Raw genomic sequence first — 19555 nt, forward strand, 5'->3', positions numbered from 1 at the left:
TTTAAGAACAGAACAGAATTCATCAGCAATCCATTTATAAAATTAGTGAGAATAAAAAGGTCTAAAAGCGAACACATAACCTCAACCTCCAAACACAACCTCGACAGACCGATTAGAAGGTTTTTAATTTTATATGAGATCAGTGTGTTAGGCTACGTCCACACTAATGTGTTTTTGTTTGAAAACGTATCGTTTTCTCTCCGTTTTGGCCTCCCGTCCACACTGAGACAGCGTTTTCCTCAAGGAAAAAGGCAGCGTTTTGAAAACGCTCTCGAAAACGCATACATTTCAAAACGGAGCTGCACCGTTGCAGTGTGGACACTCGAAAACGCAGACTTTTTAAAACAATGAGGCATTTTAGTCATGTGATGCAGTCATGTGACCTGTTAAACAAAGATAGCGGAGGGCATTATACAGCAGTTGTTTTGATTGCTCTCAATTTTGACAGCCCTAAAAAAAGATTAATATCAGTTTGTACATGCTCCAGATAGCTTTTCTTCAAATTCTTTAATTCTCACTCGCTTTTGCGCATGCGCAGGACTGGAACGTGAGTGTTTTGGGCCGTTTCAATGTGGACGCACAACTCTGTGATAACGACTGAACACGCTAGTGTGGACGCGGAGCGTATTCAGACGAAGACGCTTTTTACAAATCTATCCGAGCTAGTGTGGACGTAGCCTTAGTGTGTTAACAACCTTAATCTCGCACAGCTGAGCTAACACTTATTTTAGGTGAAGCTGCAAGAAAGCCAATAAGCCTGTGTTGGAGGGTCAGCTCGGAGGCTTGGGACTAGTTTTATTCAGCAAAGGGCTCTCTGCTGTGATTCGTGAAAATATAATAAGGCATATCTGACTGAAAACCAAGACAACCATCTAAAGATGATGTTAAATCTTTCTACATTAACAAGTACGCAAGGGTATTCAGACCTGTCCTCACAGACACTTCACTACAAGGGCAACTATCACTGCTACTACTGCAAATGGAGTAAAAGAAGCGGTACTATAATAAGAAAAAACACTTGCCCATAGTGAGAGCAGGGGTCCGTGTGCATGTCTGCACACAGAGCAGGTCAACAGCCTCAAAAATAATGTGTTTTTTTTAAAAAGTGTGGCTTTAAAGCTCTGCTGGTTTTTAATTTCTCCATTACCTGAAAGTGCTTTCACTAGAGCTTATATTTGTGTGTTAATATGTGTATGATTGTTGTTTAGAAATATGTACACTAATTTTATTAATTACACTTGTTCAATTGCTCTTTAATTCACATATCTAATCAACCAATCACATGGCAGTGCATTCGGGTGAGTAGATATAATCAAGGCAACCTGCCTGAGTTAAAACTGAGTGTCAGAATGGGGGAATAGAGGTGATTTAAGTGGTTGGTGCTGCCAGATGAACTCTTGTGAGCATTTTAGGAACTGCTGATCTACTGGGATTTTCATACACACAACAATCTATAGGATTTACAGAAAATGGTCTACAAAAGAAAAGATTTAATGAGCAGTGATTCCCTGGGTGAAAAGTCTTTGTTGGTGTCAGAGGAGAATGGCCTGATTGTTTTGAACTGGCAGGAAGGCTTAAATAATGACTTGTTTCACTCTTTGTATTCAGAATAGCATCTCTGAATTTGCAAAACATCAAATGAACCAGATGGTCTAAAAGCAGGAAACCGAGGCTACAAATTCACATGGGCTGGGACATGAGAAGATGGGAAAAACGTTGACTGGTCTGATGAGTCTCGATTTCTCCTGCAACATTGCTGGGGTCAGAATTTGGCATAAACAACACGAAAGCAACCGGTTCATACTGCTGGTGCAATCGGGTGGGAGATATTTTTTTTAGCACACGTTGGGCCCCTTAGTACCAACTGACCCATCTTCTGATGGCTGCTTCCAGCAGAATAACACACCATGTCACACAGCGCAAATCATTGGAAAGTGCTTTCTTGAACATGACAGTGAGTTCACGGCACTCAAATGGCCTCCACAGTCACTGATTTCAATCAAACGGGGCTCCTTTGGGATGTGATGGAACGAGAGATTCACATCGTGCATGTGCAGCCGACAAATCTGCACCAGCTGTGTGATGCTGTCATATCAAAATGGATCAAAATCTCTGAGGAGCATTTCCAGCATCTTGTTGAATCTCTGCCATGAAGAATTAAAGCAGTTCTGAAAGCAAAACTGGGTCCAAACATGTACTTGCAAGATGTAACTAATAAAGTGGCCATTAAGTTATATGCAGTATTTTTTTTAAACTTAGGGCCCACTTGCAAGCAAGATCTTGATCGCAATTAAACTTCTTAATTAAATAAAGAAAATAAAAATACATTTGCATATCCTCCTGGTAAAACAAACCACTTTGTGTAGGATCAAGACTTTTTGCGCATGCTTGTGTGAACATATGGAGCTGTGCCTAACCTTTATTCCTTCCTGTCCGCTTGTCTGTTCCTTCCCACAGATAAGAAACCAGCAAGCTGAGCCCAGCAGAAGGTTGACTCAGATACCCACAGTCACAAGCAGTCTTCTGGCTCATATGTGAATGGCAAACATGCACACACACACACACACACACCTTTTGGCCTGTAATAGTATAAACAGGTTTGAGAAGGAGACACTTCCTACTCAGTGTCCTTGTCATAATCAGCAGCTGTTCCCCCTCTGCCAGCCAAAACATACATATGTAAGTGCCCGCACACAGACAGTGGGGAGGGAGGTGTCACCAAATGGCATGGTCTACGGATAACGGGGGTGTGGGTGGAGGGTAATCACCTAATGGAGCTTTATACAACGATCTCCTTTGCAGCACACACATACACTCATAAACACCGCTTCATTATCATAACAGCTACAGAGGGGGCACTGCCCTGTCTAAGCCGTGTACCACCTATGGTGATCGGATCAGACTCTACGAGGAGAGCAACTTAAATTCAGCACATCTGTACTTATTGGGTGTGGGGTAGAATGGATACTGGCCACCTTTGCTAAAAAATGTTTTTGAAAAGTCAGTGATCATATTGCTTCGATGCCCCTTAACTTACTGGCCAAATAATTAAGAAAAGTAAAAGAAGAAGGTAGACAAGAAGCAAAAAGGGAGACAGAAAAGATATACTGAAAGCATTCAGATGAGGCAAACATTCAACATGGCACCCAAACTAGAACAGGTATTTCCACCAAAAAAATTCGATAAAATAAATAAATAAAATAAATAAAAGTGTAGGGCATGGTACTAATGATTTTAACTAATATTGGATCAAAACATGGCTTATGGCAACTTAAGGTGCTAAACTGTGTGAGAGCACAACAAAAGGAAGTTTTAAGGCTAATGAAACGTGAACACATTTATTATTGGCTTACCTTTTAAGTATTTAAAAACGTTCCAAGCAAGGCCTGTAAAACTTCTGTGATTTTTAATGTTGCCACCCTCAACAGTTGGCAACATCACGTCCACTATCAAACATGGCCATGGCTGGCTTTATAAACTGTGAACCTAATTGTAACCAAGTGACAAACTTCACTTTGTACGTTGAGGTTAAAAAAAAAAAAAGGTTAAATACCATTTTCAGGTATACGATTGTTCCTGGCTAACAGAAGGCCCCTTCAGACTGAATTTCTCAATCATTTCAAAGTGAGGACATTCTGTCAATCAGACATGTGTCACTTTCACTATAACGATCTTCAGTAGTGTCATCTGTCGTTTGTGAGATTTCATAGGACTCCATCTGACCTATAATGCACGAGGTCAGATTTGTCAAACCTCGGCACCTTAATTCTGATACCAAATTTATGACTGAGGATTTCAAATTTTGTATTTTTTGATGGGAATGGATCCATAAACTTAATAAATGGATCAGTCAACTATAACTGACAGCTCAACTGTCTGTAGTCAAATATATAACCAGTCATTTTCTGTTAGATATGAATCGATGCTGTCTTCATGACGGGATTAATTTAACCTACACAGGGATGCTGCTGCATCAGGGAGTGCAATTATTTCCCTATTGTTTGGTTTCTTCTGTTTGGTGCAGCAGGTATGGAATACAGTGGTCCCTCGCTGTTTCAATTGTTTCTGGTGCAATTTTGCACTTTTTTGGGAGGGGGTTGTTGTTTTTTGTTTTTTTTACAGCGCATTGTGTTCTGCATCCTGATCGGCTGTAGACCATTTTCAATCAATCTCGTGCCGTGTCTCCTGTACAATACAGAATGCGTCCAGCTTGTCAAATATCCATAAATCTTTGCTAGCAGAAGACAACAAACACAACAGTGTTGACGTCAAAGGATTATAAAGCGCATTAAGTGAAACCAAACAGTCAGATAAGTCAAACTTTACTCAACTCATTCTTCTTGCTTCCTCTACTTCCGTACCATTGATTCATTAATGCTTAATTCTCTCACAGCTGTTCTATTCCCATGTTCTGGACCTGAAATCAGGGTTTGATCGTTGGTTTCATTCTATAATAGTGGACTTGGTTTGAACTTTGAGAGCATTTAAACAAGAAACGTGTGAAAATTTCGATGCCTGTCTCAGAAAAGTGTAGAAAGTGTGTAGTGAGGGGGTTTTACAGTCTTAAAACATCTATAATAATTGTAAAAAATAAAGTTCGCTACTTTGCGGATTTCACCTATCGCGGGTTATTTTTAGAAGGTAACACCCACGATAAACGAGGGACCACTGTAAACTCAGAGGAACTATTTCTGGAAACAAGTGGCAATGTTTGTATTCGATTGCATTTAGGCACCAGCGTTGATAACACGTTCATCTTTGCCTTCTGAACAAAAATTAGATTAATCTCTAAAGAAGGCAGTTTGGACAAAGTGAGACTGTGAGAGAGTATAGAAAGCAGTCATTTCTTTATTTTGCTGTGCTCTAAATCAATCATTTCTGTCAGTGAGCTGCGAATATCAAGACAAGACACATGAGCACAGCTGTTATCTTGTGCACGCCAAGCTCTTAATGGGATAGTGTTCAGATGTGTTGTGCTGAAAGTGATGTGTAAATTTCCTAACATACTCTTCCAGAAATGTATTTAGGGTGTGCATTCAGCGAAGAAGCCGCCACATTCAGATAGTGTCAAATTAACCGAAATGACTGCACGTTCTTACAGCAAAAACATTGAAGCCCTTTGACTTTGAACTTTACTACATTCTAATAGGCACGATCAAAAACGTATTCACTCACTCCAACAGTATCTGCTTCAGGGTCTACACAGCCCATCACCAACGAAACTAGATCACTCTGCTCTTCATTCAAGAAACACTCCCTGTAATTCTTTCCATTTTCTCCATGTTCCTCTAGCATTACAGTTAGAGGTTTCATAGGCAGATAAGCTCATGAACTCTGTGACCTCCCAGTCATCATCCTGAAATGTTTAATATCCCTCTTCCACTATACCCTCAGACTCCACATTCCTCCCTGCAGCAACTCCTCCAGCTCCTGACTCCAAAACCAGCCCATTGCCATTTTCTCGTAGCATTGCAACACTCAACATTAGTCAGCGTTCCTTGTAAACACTTAGGAAGATATTTGCTCTGACAATTTTGTTGTCAGTGCTTTGAATTGAATTTTGAATTGAATTAAGTGCTGTCAGGTTTCCAGTGTTGTCTACCTTAAGGCTGCACTGAAAACTACTGATACTAGCTGAAGTTTTGTATATGCCCCCCCCCCCTAGTTTCACTATATTAAAGTTGCTAAAACCTTAGTGATAAATTCCTATAAGTTAGGAATTTATCACAGATAAAATTTCAGGGCTTGTTATTTGAGTTGCTCTTGAACTTTTTCTTGAATGATGCAGTGTTCAAAAGTTGTTGATATTGCTTTTAAATCAGCTATTTTGATAGTGTAAAGATCTGGGTTGCACATGCATGTGTCTGTTGGCAAGTAAAAGTAAACAAAACCATAATTCTTGAGCATCTGAAGTTTCATGTATTTACAAAACAAGCGAACGGTGACCACTTTAGCGACCTTAGTATTAATCAGAATTTCGCAGAATCGGGTTTATCAGCAATCGAGGGCATAATGTTACACGTGCACGTCTTTCAAACCACAATCAATAGATGACAGCAACTAGCCACAACCCTCAATGTGACCTTGGTCTGCCCACTTTGTCTAAACTGTCACTCGGCTTACAGCAGATCAATATCAGACTGCCTCCTTTTGTGCCAATGTCCCATTATCCAGACTGAACCGGGGTGTTCAAGGTTCATATTTTGGTTCAACGAGGAGAACAATAATATGATGTTTAATGGTGACACATATTACATACCAAAGGGGGGAAAAAAAAAAAAAAAAAAAAAAAAAATCAGACTTCACACAAGATGACCAACAATAACTGTCTCTTTCACAAATACATGGCCTAAGAATTTACATGGAATCTCATTACTTATCAAACAAAACATGCATACAGTACCTTACGATTTACTGCTCTAAAACAAAAAACTGATATAATGATCTCACTAACTTCCAGCACAGCTAACACTAGTGCCAGAGAAATCCAAGCAGCTCATCCATATTTAATTGATGGTAGACTATTTTGAGGGATCATCTCCCCAAAGCAACCAAGTTGCCAAAAAAGTTGGGACACTGTGTGGAGACTGAATCAAATGTTTTATAATAATTTATAAATCACTCGTGTTTTAATTGGGGAAAAAAAATAATCTTTTTTTTGGGAGGGGGGAAACCCAACTTATTAAACTAGGTGATATGTTTGAGTCCAATTTTGAGAGAGCCATATTTAATAATATTTATTAATCACCTCCTCGAGAATATGCATGGTAGACTGAACTGTTGACGAGGCAGTCTTTCACAGCATGGTGAACACTTCAACACCTTCACCTCTAAAAAGCTCAACCTAACCAATTATTGTTACTGACCTGTTGCTTATTAATGTCATCAGCTTTAAAATGTCCAAATAGCTGCTGTTTTGATCATTTGTCTCCATCTCACCCTATCCCTAATATCCTTTCTCACACCAGCCCTCTGCATGTCCTCCTTCACCGCATCCACGAGTCTTCCTCTGCTCTTTCAGCCTTGCGTCTCTAACTTTATCTTCAAACTGCTCAACCTGAGCTGTCCCTCTGATGTACTCATTTCTAATCCTTTCCCTCCATCAGCTCCAAACCACACATCATAGCAGGTCTCACGACCATCCTGTGAACCTTCTTTTTCGCTCTTGCTGCCATCCTTCTGTCGCAAATCAGCACTGGCACTCACCTCCACACACTCCACCCTGCCTGCACTCTCTTCTTTACCCTTCCTTGTGGACTGTCCATTGCTTTGGATGGTTGACCCCAGGTATTTAAACTCTTCTACCCTCACCACCTCTGCTTGTTGCGGCTTCACTGTTCCACCCATCTCCCTCTCATTCACACTCACAGCTACATGTATTCTACCGACGTTCATTCCTCTTCTCTCTAGTCCATGTCTCCATCTCTTCAGGCTCTCATCCACCTGCTCTCTCCTCTCACTACAGATCACAGTGTCATCTGTGAGCATCATAGTCCATGGAGACTCCTGCCTGGCCTCATCTATCAACTTGTCCATCACCACTGCAAACAAGAAGGGGCTCAGAGACTATCCCTGACGTAATCCCACCCCACCTTGAATCCATTTGTCACTCCTGCCCCAGACCTCACCAATGTCTCGGTGTCCTTGTACATGTGAAGTGTCATCTTTGGGGTATTTTTATAAAACACTACATTCAGTTTTAATTATATTTAGTGTAGTTTTTTTCTAACTTTACTGGATACGAGGTTGGACACTAGGTTTAGCAACATTTGAGAAGTCAGTGGATGATATCTCAGTTAGATTTGAGAGTACAATGACATAAGAGCATGACAACACTGTTTAATTATTCTTCACTGAAACATATTCCACAACACTATGAAGGACAGAAGTCTATGAGGACTTGAACCTTAATGAATTATATAGGAGACAGAAGACCTAACATAGGAGGTGTTCTAGTAGTCAGTAGCTGGGCAACAACTGAGTCAGATGACAGTCAGTGACAAAGTAAAAGACATAAAAGTAATCTTAGCCATATTTTCTTAACACAATGGCATTAAGGCAGATGAAAAAGAAGTAGGAGGCTCTACAGGCATGCACACAGCTTCTAAAAATAGCCACTTGTGATAAATCTGTTTATTTCCTACACTTGCATTCCCCCAGAGCAACAGAGGACCCTGGGCACATATCCCCCCAGGCTGAGGCTGGGCCTTTCATTTTGGTGGTGACCTACATTTAATTCCTTCCACAAGGACAACGCAGGGCTTGACTCCATGGATGACTTTGTCATCATAGCTGGGAGCTGGGAAGTCGCCCTCCTTGACATCTTTATTTGATTCAGTTTGATGCTTTAGTTTGGCAATAATCATTAGGGCATCTTCAGCTCGCTTAAATCTTTAAGCTGTCATGGTTTAAAAAGAGGCAAAAGAACCAGGCTGAAATATACTTCTTTGATATTACTATCAGCTGGTCTTTTAACTCTTAACCCCTTGGACCCCTAAGTTGTTCAGAACGCTGCTGCAAAGCTTCTGACCAAGTCCTCCAAGTACTCCCATGTCACACCCCTGCGGATTCAGTTGCACTGGCTCCCCGTTAAATTCAGAATCCAGTTTAAGGTTTTGACCTTGACTTTCAGGGCTCTGCACGGACAAGCACCAACATATATAAGTGAACTTTTACATCCATACATTCCCAGCAGGTCCCTGAGGTCATGTGACCAGGGCTTGCTGGCTGTCCAGCACACGAGGCTGAAAACAAAAGGCGACAAAGCTTTTGTAACTGTGGCCCCCAGATTGTGGAACTCTCTCCCTTTGAGCCTGAGATCTGTGGATTCAGTGGTCGCTTTTAAAAAACAGCTAAAAACTCATCTTTTTAAACTTGCTTTTGGTTGATTTTTATTTTTAGGTTTTAGCTTCTGTGAAGCACTTTGTGATTTTTATCTTGAAAGGTGCTATATAAATAAAGTTTTACTTACTTACTTACTTACTAACTTGGAGTAACCCTTGAGCTTTTTTCCCAAAAGCAGTTTCCGTCATATTTCAGGGCTATGGTCTCTGCCTCTGCAGCTACCCTTGGAAAAACTGAAACTATTCTAATGATCATTAAATCATGCCTTTACTGATATATCTATAAAAGGTATGGGAGGGTCTTCAAATGTTGTCATTAAGGGGGAAAGATTTACAGCAAGAAGATTCTTAGTGCGAATCTCAGGGTTTGAGCCTTTCTAGATGATGGTGATGATGAAGGTCACCATGGAAATATAAGGTTCAACTAAAAAAAAAAAAAGCAGTGACCCAGGTCAGGGTATCCAAATAACACGATTATAATAGTTCTAACCTTGAAAAACTGTTCCAAACAATTACTGTGTACCTGATATTCGAATTAAAAGACATATCGGTCAAGCCTGTCCAAACTGCATTTCTTAATGAATTCTTTCACAACGACATCCAAAACAAATTACTGCCGCATACGTGCCAACTTTTTAAACATGTTTTTGCACGTGATCAATACCTGCCTAATCTGCAACAGCCACACCAGAGAGCATTTCGCAGAAGTTATTTTGTCACTGCTGATGACGTAACAGCATTGTTAAAAAAGCAACATGAACTGGGTTAATGCACACATGTCACACTGTATGGTTATAATTAGCAATAGTGTGCACACCGCAGCAATTTCTGTATAAAAAATTGGCAGCATCTATCTAAAACCATGATATATTTGATTACACACACACACACCCTTTCAAAATAAAATAATTTTTGATCAATCAGAACAATAAAGCCATCTTTTTTTACTCAGTGCAATTGTTTAGATATCAGATATATCAGTAAAGGATACTGTGCCACAGACAGGCACAGAGGAGTGTATTTGCAGGCTGTAGCAGTTCAGGTGAGAGGTTTAGGAAGCATGCAAAGGGTTCTTTCACGTAGAGATAGCATGAAAAAATACATTTAATAAATTTTTTTTGTATAGAGTCATTTTAAAAACTGACAGCATGATTTTTGTATTTTTGGTTGTTGTTTTGGTTTGGTTTTTTTGTTTTTGTTTTTACTGGAAACTGTCGAATTGACTCCAACTAATCTGTGTTGGTGCTGAAAATAACTTATCAGTTTTGTAATGGGGCACTTCAGGGTATGCCCACACTATATCAACAGACACACTATGTCAACAGAATGACCAGTATGACCTAAAAAACAAATGTCATTCAAACATCGAGGTTCAGAGAAACAACATACAAGGTGAGGCAGAAAACATTGCAATTCATAGATTCGTGGGTTTCTGGATTTAGAAATAAAAGCAGCATATTAAAACAATCATTGTTTGTTTCAACACTTTCACCACTGAAGTGATCAGTGCTGTGAGTGAAAAGTAGGCCATCATAAATGTGTTTGGCAATGATTCATTATCATAATTGTTCTATTAATAGAGCCAGCTGTTCTTATTCGGCTTCTGTGCTGGCATTCAGGTCACTCAGGACAGGAGTTATTTGAAACAGTGCATTTTAAGTGGTCTGTGACTGACACGGAGACAATGGCGCCACTCCTAAACTCTGACAGCATATTTGGACAAAATGTTGTTTTTCTACAAGTGATAAGACACACACACAGACACAATACAAGGCACAATGCATGCCAGGTTGTATGTATGAGCTAGAGTAGAGCAGAAGCTGTTATCTGCATAAGTTGGTTAAAACTTTCATGACACGACTCGTTGGATAATCCACAGGGACTTGTGATGTTCACTCCCTCTGCTTCCATTCCCTCCATCACTCCTTTCTGCTTCCATCACTTCTCCAGTTCATTGATTAAGACCACAGGCTCCACCCAGTCTCTGATCTGCTCATTTGTGATTTCTGTCTCCAGTACACTTGGCAGTTATAACAGCAGCTTGTGTGGTCGGGCAAAACTCTTCCTGTTTCGGGTTTGAATGGTGGAGAACTGTGGTTCTCCTCAAGTCTCACACCGAGTCCAACCGTAGGCCCAAATCTGTTTTGCTGCTCTGATGTTGATGATGTCATACAATCCAGAAGTATAATTACAGCTTAATTCCTTTTGGCTACAGCACTTATGTAAATGACCAGTGATACCAAAATCCAGATGTGAAGGATAAAGAGGATTCGCTTATATTTTGCGTCAAGTAAAAGAGAAGACATTGTTTGTGCCTGGCTACTGAGAATAATACACTGCATGCTACCAATATTAACTCTTTCCCCATCAGATTCCTGCTAGATGTAACCTTTCTGTCCCTTTTCTCAACAGAGTGGTCCTATTTCATTGCTGCTTCACAAGTTAGTATAGTCAAACCACAACTTTATTGATATATATCAGGGGTGGGGGAACTCCATGTCCTGCAGGTTTTAGATGTGTCCCTGATCCAACACAGCTGACTTAAATGGCTAAATAACCTTCTCAACATGTCTTGAAGTTCTCGACAGGCCTGGTAATGAACTAATCATTTGATTCAGGTGTGTTGACCCAGGGTGACATCTAAAACCTTCACGACACCGGCTCTCGAGGCCTGGAGTTCCCCACCCCTGATATATAGTTATGTGCCAAAACTTGGGGGAGGTTGCCAGATGTCATCTTTATGGGGGTAACAGTTAATACTAAAAAGCATTCTGGTTAAAAATCTACACCAAACATTTCAGATTTTGGTCATTTTTTAGTCATAGTATGCTAGCAGCTGCAAATGAACTCTTGACCCGCTATCTTCTAGCAGCAATGAATAGCAGGTTAGAGAGGTCATGCAAGTTCATGTCCTTAAAACTCGATACACCAGGATCTTTTTAAAACATCTTCATAGTCAAATATCATTGTCTTGAGGTCACATGAGGCTGATTTTATGTAGCCTCTGCAGAGACAAAATCCTTTATACCAGGGGTGGGCAACTCCAGGCCTCGAGGGCGGGTGCCCTGCAGGTTTTAGATCTCACCCTGGGTTAACACACCTGAATCAAATGATTAGTTCATTACCAGGCCTCTGGAGAACTACAAGACATGTTGAGGAGGTAATTTAGCCATTTGAATCAGCTGTGTTGGATCAAGGACACATCTAAAACCTGCAGGACACCGGCCCTCGAGGCCTGGAGTTGCCTACCCCTGCTTTATATGTAGCCCTCTTTACTAGTCTCCAACTCTTCCAATCAACTAGACAAGACACCTAAACACATAAACCTAAGTGCCTATGGTTTGTCTTTATAACTGTGTCAATATCCAGACAATTTATTTTTTAGTCAAACTCATTACAAAAATTCCATAATTGTTATAAAAGAGCTTTTGGTAGATTAAACACAAGACAAGAATAAAGAGGGGGGGCACCACACACACAAGGCAATTATAGCCTAGTTTTCAGGGGGTTTTTCCTTCAAACGGGCCACATTTTGTTGATTCACTGTGGTATATTAGAGCATCTGCTTTGATTAAATAGGTGCCAGTTTAAAGAATACTGTATGTAGCTGGTGGAAAATGACAAGGAAGCAGCACGGATTATGGGCCTGCCTCAGAAATCTGGCTACAGTCTTAGACCCAACTGTTGTGCAGAAGCTATTACAAAAGCATTTCCCTCAGTCTCCACAATAAACATGCTCTCATGTCAAAGCTAGCCGGCTAGTCCACATTTTCCAAGAAGATACTGAGGCATGTCTTCATGGATAATTTTCAAGACACGCACAACCACATGCACAAGCACACACGCACACACACACACACACACACACACACACACACACACACACGTGGGGGGTTAGCAGACTGTCGCTATAGTCCAAAACCAAAACAGAGCCATCCACCATCTTGGCCAGAGCAAGCCTGCCAGTGTTTTTTTCCCTTCTTTTTTCTCTTCCCCTTTTGGTGTAAGAATGCACACACACACACACACACACACACACATGCAGGAGGGGTCACAAGCTGACTGGGGTTTGTCACCACGGCAGGGGGATAAGGCCATCTGTCTCAGTAAAGGGTTAATCCAACCAAAAGCACAAGCCACAAATTCCAGCATTTTCCAATCCTCACGTTTCTGGTTACATTACATCGTTTTTTTGTTTGTTTGTTTTATTTTGCTTTTTGTTTTTTGGCTTTTTTTTAGGTTTGAGGAGAGGAGCAGTTGCAGCCCATTGTCCAGGATTTCAAACAGCCCCAACACCCCAAACAATCTCCCTTATGTGGTGATGATGGGCAAACAAATATTAAAAGGGGCCATTTTTGTTGGGGTTTTTCTATACCTATAGTTGCTTTTCATTTGCGATTGAGTGCTTTGAGTCAGGGAGGTAGTTTTCGCCACTCTGGCTGGCTGAAAGAGGTATGCAAATAAGAGACAACGCACACATAAACATACAAATACACACACCACAATGAGATCAAAGCAGGATTTCTCTTGACCCGCTATGATCTCCATTCTTTCCCTTTATAAGAAATTCATTCAGCCCCATATGATTCCCATACAGATAGATGAGGACCAGGTTAAAAGGAAAGAGCTAATAAAATCCACTGCCAGTAGTGCAGTGTGAAGCTAAATCAGGCAGAAACCTGCCTGAAAATGCCCCCGCGCACACACTCACAGCCGGCCTTTGTCTTTTTTATTCCACCCATAAAGGAAAAAAGCACCATGGGCTAGCTACGACCTACAGCAACATGAAAATGGAAAAGAAAGGCTCTAAAACGATCCATTTAGAGGGGCGGGGTGGGAGGAGGGATGGGGATGGGGAGGGGGTCATCCAGACATGAGATCGAAGAAAAAGAAAAAAAAGAAAAAAAAGAAAAGAAAGGGTGGGGGGGTGGGGATGAAAGAAAGGCAAAAGCTAACCATAGCATCCCAGAAGCTCCAGACAGACAAACATACAGGCGACAGTTTGCTGCTGGAGGCAATGGCTTCCAATGTGATCACACATGTCAACAGATCACACAGCCTTAACAGAGCCATCACAGGGCTGAAGAGCTTCCACCACAAACACACATACTGTACATTCACAAACAGGAAGTGACACTTTGCACAAACACACAGACACACACACACACACACACACACGGGGGCAGCGAGTCGGGCCACAGACAAAAATACACACAGACACGAGCATACCTGAGACAGACAGACACAGACACACACAGCTTCCGTTTGACCACAACACATCAGCCTCCATTACTGCCAGCGATGTGCCTCCGTCTCCCTCGCTCTGCTCCTCATACGCCTGATGCACAGCCATCCCCATCGCCTGCCTCTCCATCCCAACCCCCAACCATTAAATCACAGCAACCCTAGGTGTCTCTTCTGCAAAGAAAACACAAATCAAAATACCTCAATCAGGGAGCCTTTGAGGGGGGGGGGGGGGGGCTTCTGCTCCTTCCACTACAGTCCACAGAACAACACCACGTCAACAGGAGACAGGAGGAAAAAAAAAAATCCAATCAGGTGTAGATGAGGAATGAGGAGGGGGGGGAGAGAAACAACCCAAAAAACAAACAGTGCAGCTCCACAGTTCTTTCTCCTTTCCACCTTCTCCTTCCTTCTCCTGTGTGTCTGTCCTCTGTCCAGCTTTGGCTTTGTGATGCTAAGCTAACGAGAGCTAAGCTAAGCAGCATCCACACACTGGCTTATAATGCGCTCCCGTCTCATACCCACACACACCAGCGCTGAGCTGAGCTTCAGTCTCTCTCTCGCTGACTGAGCCCCGCTGTTTCCCGTCTCGCAGGCACCCACATCATGCACCCGCCCACTTCCCCCTGCTCCCTCCCCTTCTCTTGGCTATTCACCCCTATTCTTTCTTGTTCTCATAGATCCCGTCGGATCCCAACGACACCTCGTTTCACTGCTCCTCTCAGGACACTGATGTTCTTATACACACAAACGCGTACGCTTGCTCTGGCTGTTGAACAAGTTCCTGGCAAGTCATCCTTGACCGACATGTGACGAGGAACCTTTTGCAGCAAATAAAGATGTGGAGTTAGGAGGTGAGATGAGAGCTGGCCACAGAGGTATGGACTGAAGTGAGACTGAAGCTGCATAAATTTACATGTCAAACGCAAAAGAAGGAGCTAAATAGCCTGATTCCTACACTGCTGATATTTATAGAGGTTACAAGTCTGCTAGATAGATAAGCAAACTATAACACAACTAATCAACCGGGATAACTGCAGAACAATCCCAAAAGAATAAGTTCAAAGGTCCTTCATGTGAGAATCAAGCTGAAATATGGACAAACAAGAAAAAACATATTTAAACTTTCCAAGTGGAAGAAGCTGTTATGTTGTGCTTTGTTGTTAAGGAAGGGGGCTGGGAAAGGCAGTGCAAAGATATACAATGGAGTAGGGTCAAAGGTCAATAAAATTTGCATGCATGGAAATCTCACTTTACTTTGAGTGTGGTGTTGATGGACTGCAGAGCTCAAAAGTTTAATTTTAAAATGTAATGAAGGAGCAACTGCCATCAGGAAAAAAACAAAGTAAATCACTGCTGGACACTTGCATTGGTGCGAGTTTTAGCACTAATATTAGCATTTAATCTACAAGGTGTGCTGCTTCTTATGCTCCAAGGGACTTCATCTATCACAAATCCCCTTTATGGCAGCAATCCTTTGATCCTGATAATGGTTTTGTACCCCGGAAAAAAAAAACAAAAAAAAACAAACATTTTGCCTATTCGGCAGTTACTGTTTCCTGCACAGTTGGCTTCATCTACCTGCAGCATGCTGGGAACCCCCCATTTTAAGTGTGCTCCAACTAATACAGAGATGCTGTTTTGTGACCTAGAGCCCTACCCCTGTGGTTTAAAAAAAAAAAAAGTCAGCAAAAACAGAAAGTAAATCTGTACAACAACAATGCTCCTATGTCTGAAGCTACACCCAGCAGCTGGTTAGCTAAGCCTTGCAGCTGTATTTGAAATGAGCAGACACAAATACTGTTTTGGCCACCGTTTCACTCAAGTATGGCCATGGTGTCAGGTGTTTGGAGAAGTCCAGCGCGTGGCAAACTTGCCTTTGAGAGAAGGTTTAATTCAACACAGAACTGGTTTAACAGGAAGGATCTGTTGTTGAAAAGAAATGTTCGAATACACTTAGGAAAGCTTCCCTTACATAGTGCGTGACAGATACCAGACACACGGATTATTTGACTGACATGCATCCTCTTCTCAGTCGACGAAGAAAAAACAAAAATAGCCTCAAGTTTAGATCTAGATCTTGTTTTTACCTTGTAGTGCCTTACTTGACTTCGTTTGCTACTTAGAAAGGGCACCGCCACTCTCAGAGCTTTGTGCATTTCTTTTGCTTTGTTGAGGTACCACTGTGTGATTGCATCTCTGACTGCAATTTTTTAAAGCATGACTAGAGAGGTGGCTTGTGTGTCCGTTGTTGACACAGACGAAACCCCGCTCGTATTGGACAGGACAGTGAGCTCTGATCCAACCACAGGTTATACATCTAAATGCTTATTCATGTTTATGTTAGCTTGACTAGCTAGCTAGAATCAACACTGATTTGAGTGTGTTTGTCCCCCAATCTCTCCATCCCCTCTCTCTTTTCTCCTCTCTGCCCATCCCCCCCCCTTCTTGCCCTCCTCCCACACCCAAACTCCACCCTACCCCCATCTCGATCCCCACGGCTTCAGCCCACACCTCCCTCCAAGCCGTCCTCTTAGCCTATATACGGGTCGTCCAATTGTCTGCACTGCCAGTCCCGCAATTCATCATCACACACACGCACACACACAGACAGACACACACACGTGAACACAGACTTGTGCAAACCCTGTCCATTTGAGGAGTGATCCCCAAGTCATCAGCATCACAACAACTACAGCAGACAATACTGCTTACTTGCCTTGATGCAGGCGAGATCAGAGCTCCCTTTTCAAGGCTTGTCGACACAGAACGGCGAGATTTAAAAATCAGGTATTAAACCCACAGAGCAACCGTCTTCTTCTTGCTACTGCTCCGATCGTTGTAACTGGCAGGGAGGAAAAAAAGAAAAGAGGAAGACAAAGACTGATACAGAGGGAGAACGGGAGCAGCAGTGGCAGCGGGAGGACGAGAGGCAGTGGTGTCATGAGTTGGGGGGGTCAGGAATGAAGAGGAGGAGGATAGAGGGAGTGGAGGGTCGGTGGGGATAATGGGAGACTGGGAATGTTTGACGTACAGATGGGATGACCACAAGGGAAGCAGATAAATGCCTCGGCAAATGGGGGAGGGTGGGAGTGCTGTGCTTCAAATATTAACAGGGTTATAGGGACAGCTGACTTTTTTGGACATGCGAGTGAGGAAACTAGTTTATGAACAAATGACAACAAAAAAATTCTCTTGCACTTCTTGTTAGTCATTTCTCCAACCATGTGTTAAAAGTTAATTTTTATCTGGTTTTTACCCCTTAACTATATAATTAGTCCAATTCCACTTTTAAAACTGCTGGTTGGATGGTAAAATAGCCTCCAATCATTTTTCTATGAAGCGAGTGTGTCTAACCATTTTTTCTGAAACTGAACATTAGGACATTTACACCAGCTGCTTTTGTTTTTTTTAATAAAGCTACATTCAAGTTTAAGATATAGTGAAGTGGCCTATGGACAGCAGACAGCAAACACACACCGAAAACTGTTACAAAATACTGTTGAATCCCTCCATTGTTGCGTACAAGTGCTGCTAGTGGTTGTTTAGGGAACCAGTGTGTGTGATATTCTTGCCGATTTCCAGAATAAATCTTAAATGCATTTCTTTACCTTGCCAAGAACCAAAGCAAAACCTGTTTTTCCATGTTTTTTCTAGAATGCACCGACTTTGGAACGACGTCACTCCCAAGTTCTGACATTGGAGCTCTGAAGAATCTGGATCCTGGCGTTTTTCTCGTCTCCCTCACCCTGAACCAGTCGCAGCAGATAGCTGCCCCTCCATGAGCTTTCCTGTTAAAACAGAGTTTTTCCTTCCCACCATCTGATTGCTGCGGTCCTCTCTCCATTTATTGTACAGTGTGCCTTACAATGTAAAGAACCTTGAGGCGACTTTGCTGTGATTTGGTGCTATATAAATAAAACTGAACTGAGCTAAATGTCAAGCAGCTCACAGGTAATACATGGATTTTGACCTATAGTGCTCTGACAGTGACAGGAGGACTATAAAAGTGTAGAAAGGTTGATTAAGCTGCGATACAATTTTTGCCAAATTACACCAGACCTCTCTCTCCTTCTGTTTCTCCAACTGCTGTTTGCTTAAAAATCACACAAGCACAGGAACATGTGAAAGCGCCTTGATCAAGGATTTGACCATTATAAACAAAGATAACCACTGACCTCACACAACTGCAGGTCAAAGGCAAACACACCCATTTCACACACACATGCTTTTTGCTCTGACTGTGATGGGCATAAGGATACATTTAGTCACTGCCCCATGCAACATGACCTCAAATAACACAAAGAAAATATTAAGCTGTTGCAAAGCATCTCTGAATTCAATATTCTGGTAAAAGATGGACTCTCCACTACGAGCCATGACAACGAAAACTTTAGAGTCCTATTAAACATGTGGCCCGGAGAACACCTTCATGCACCGTTTGCTGCCAACAGCAGCGAGGTTTTTACTGGTGTGCCTCGGACCACTCCGTAATTAAAACGGCCAGCCCCTCCCACCATCTACCAGTGTCTAGCTGACATATGGCAGTGGAGGTAATGCAGACAAAGTCAGATAGTAATTTGTGTGAGAGACTATGAATAAACTAATTAAAGAAAGCCAGCTGATAAGAACCATGAACATTTTCATCCTTCGGCAGATCCTTTTCAAATCCAGTTCCAAAAGAATGAACTTAAAATCCAATATGGTGAGGACATGGAAACCATTTAGCTGTTGAATAACGCTGACGAACACTTTAATTGAAATTTGTATACTGTGGATTTTAATTTATACTAAAAAAAAGCAAAGTTCTTATTGTGGAAATTGTGAAATTATGTAATTTTGCTATTGTGAGACTGATGGATATTACTAAAGATCACTATATCACTGCACCACAGATGCAAATATTAAAATGCTGAGTAGAGACACTTGCAGACAAGCCAATCATTTATGCAGTTTTGCTCTTTCCCACTCTCTTATTATAAGTCAGGCATTCTGTAACCACGATAAGTAGGGATTTCCAACTCGAGCAGCAGGATAATGATTCACTATCCTCTGATTGGTCCAACTGGACCATTTTCAAAGTCATGTGCAATTCAAGGTTAAGTCAAAATTGGCATCAGGCATCAATCTACTCTAGGAATATCATTTATCTATAAGAATGCTATTATGTTGTTTATACAATAACGCCACATCATTAGCACCAACACTGTATTCGTGTTGGTGTTTTTTCCCTGGAGCAGAGAAGAATGAAACTTCAAATGTCTAATTCCACTTTGAAGCAGTAGATATGAGAGAAATATGCGGCATTAGAAAATAAATGTGCTTTCAAATAGCTGCTGCTATATCAACACTAAGAAAAAACACATCAAAGACACCAGGCCTCTATTCCTGGATTATCCAACCAGAGAAGATACTGGTTAGTGATAGAGGGATGCTGATGAAGCTACAGGTACTATATTTACTGCCTT

General features: G+C 41.6%; 1 protein-coding gene across 12 annotated transcripts in view; it reads right to left on the minus strand.

The window, feature by feature from the left end:
* The window catches only part of magi1b (membrane associated guanylate kinase, WW and PDZ domain containing 1b), a 141311-nt gene that overhangs the window by 61211 nt on the left and 60545 nt on the right, over window positions 1-19555 (minus strand). The window contains exon 1 of one of the 12 annotated variants that reach the window (XM_063474587.1): window positions 2418-2934. The exons of the other annotated variants lie outside the window; for them this stretch is intronic. Within the exon in view, the coding sequence (XP_063330657.1) occupies window positions 2418-2673 (256 nt within the window). The 5' untranslated portion in view covers window positions 2674-2934. Of the gene's footprint in view, window positions 1-2417; window positions 2935-19555 lie in introns of those variants that run through there. 12 annotated transcript variants of the gene reach the window in all.

Source organism: Pelmatolapia mariae, linkage group LG5 (assembly GCF_036321145.2).
Source record: "Pelmatolapia mariae isolate MD_Pm_ZW linkage group LG5, Pm_UMD_F_2, whole genome shotgun sequence".
In the NCBI taxonomy this organism is placed as follows: Eukaryota; Metazoa; Chordata; class Actinopteri; order Cichliformes; family Cichlidae; genus Pelmatolapia; species Pelmatolapia mariae.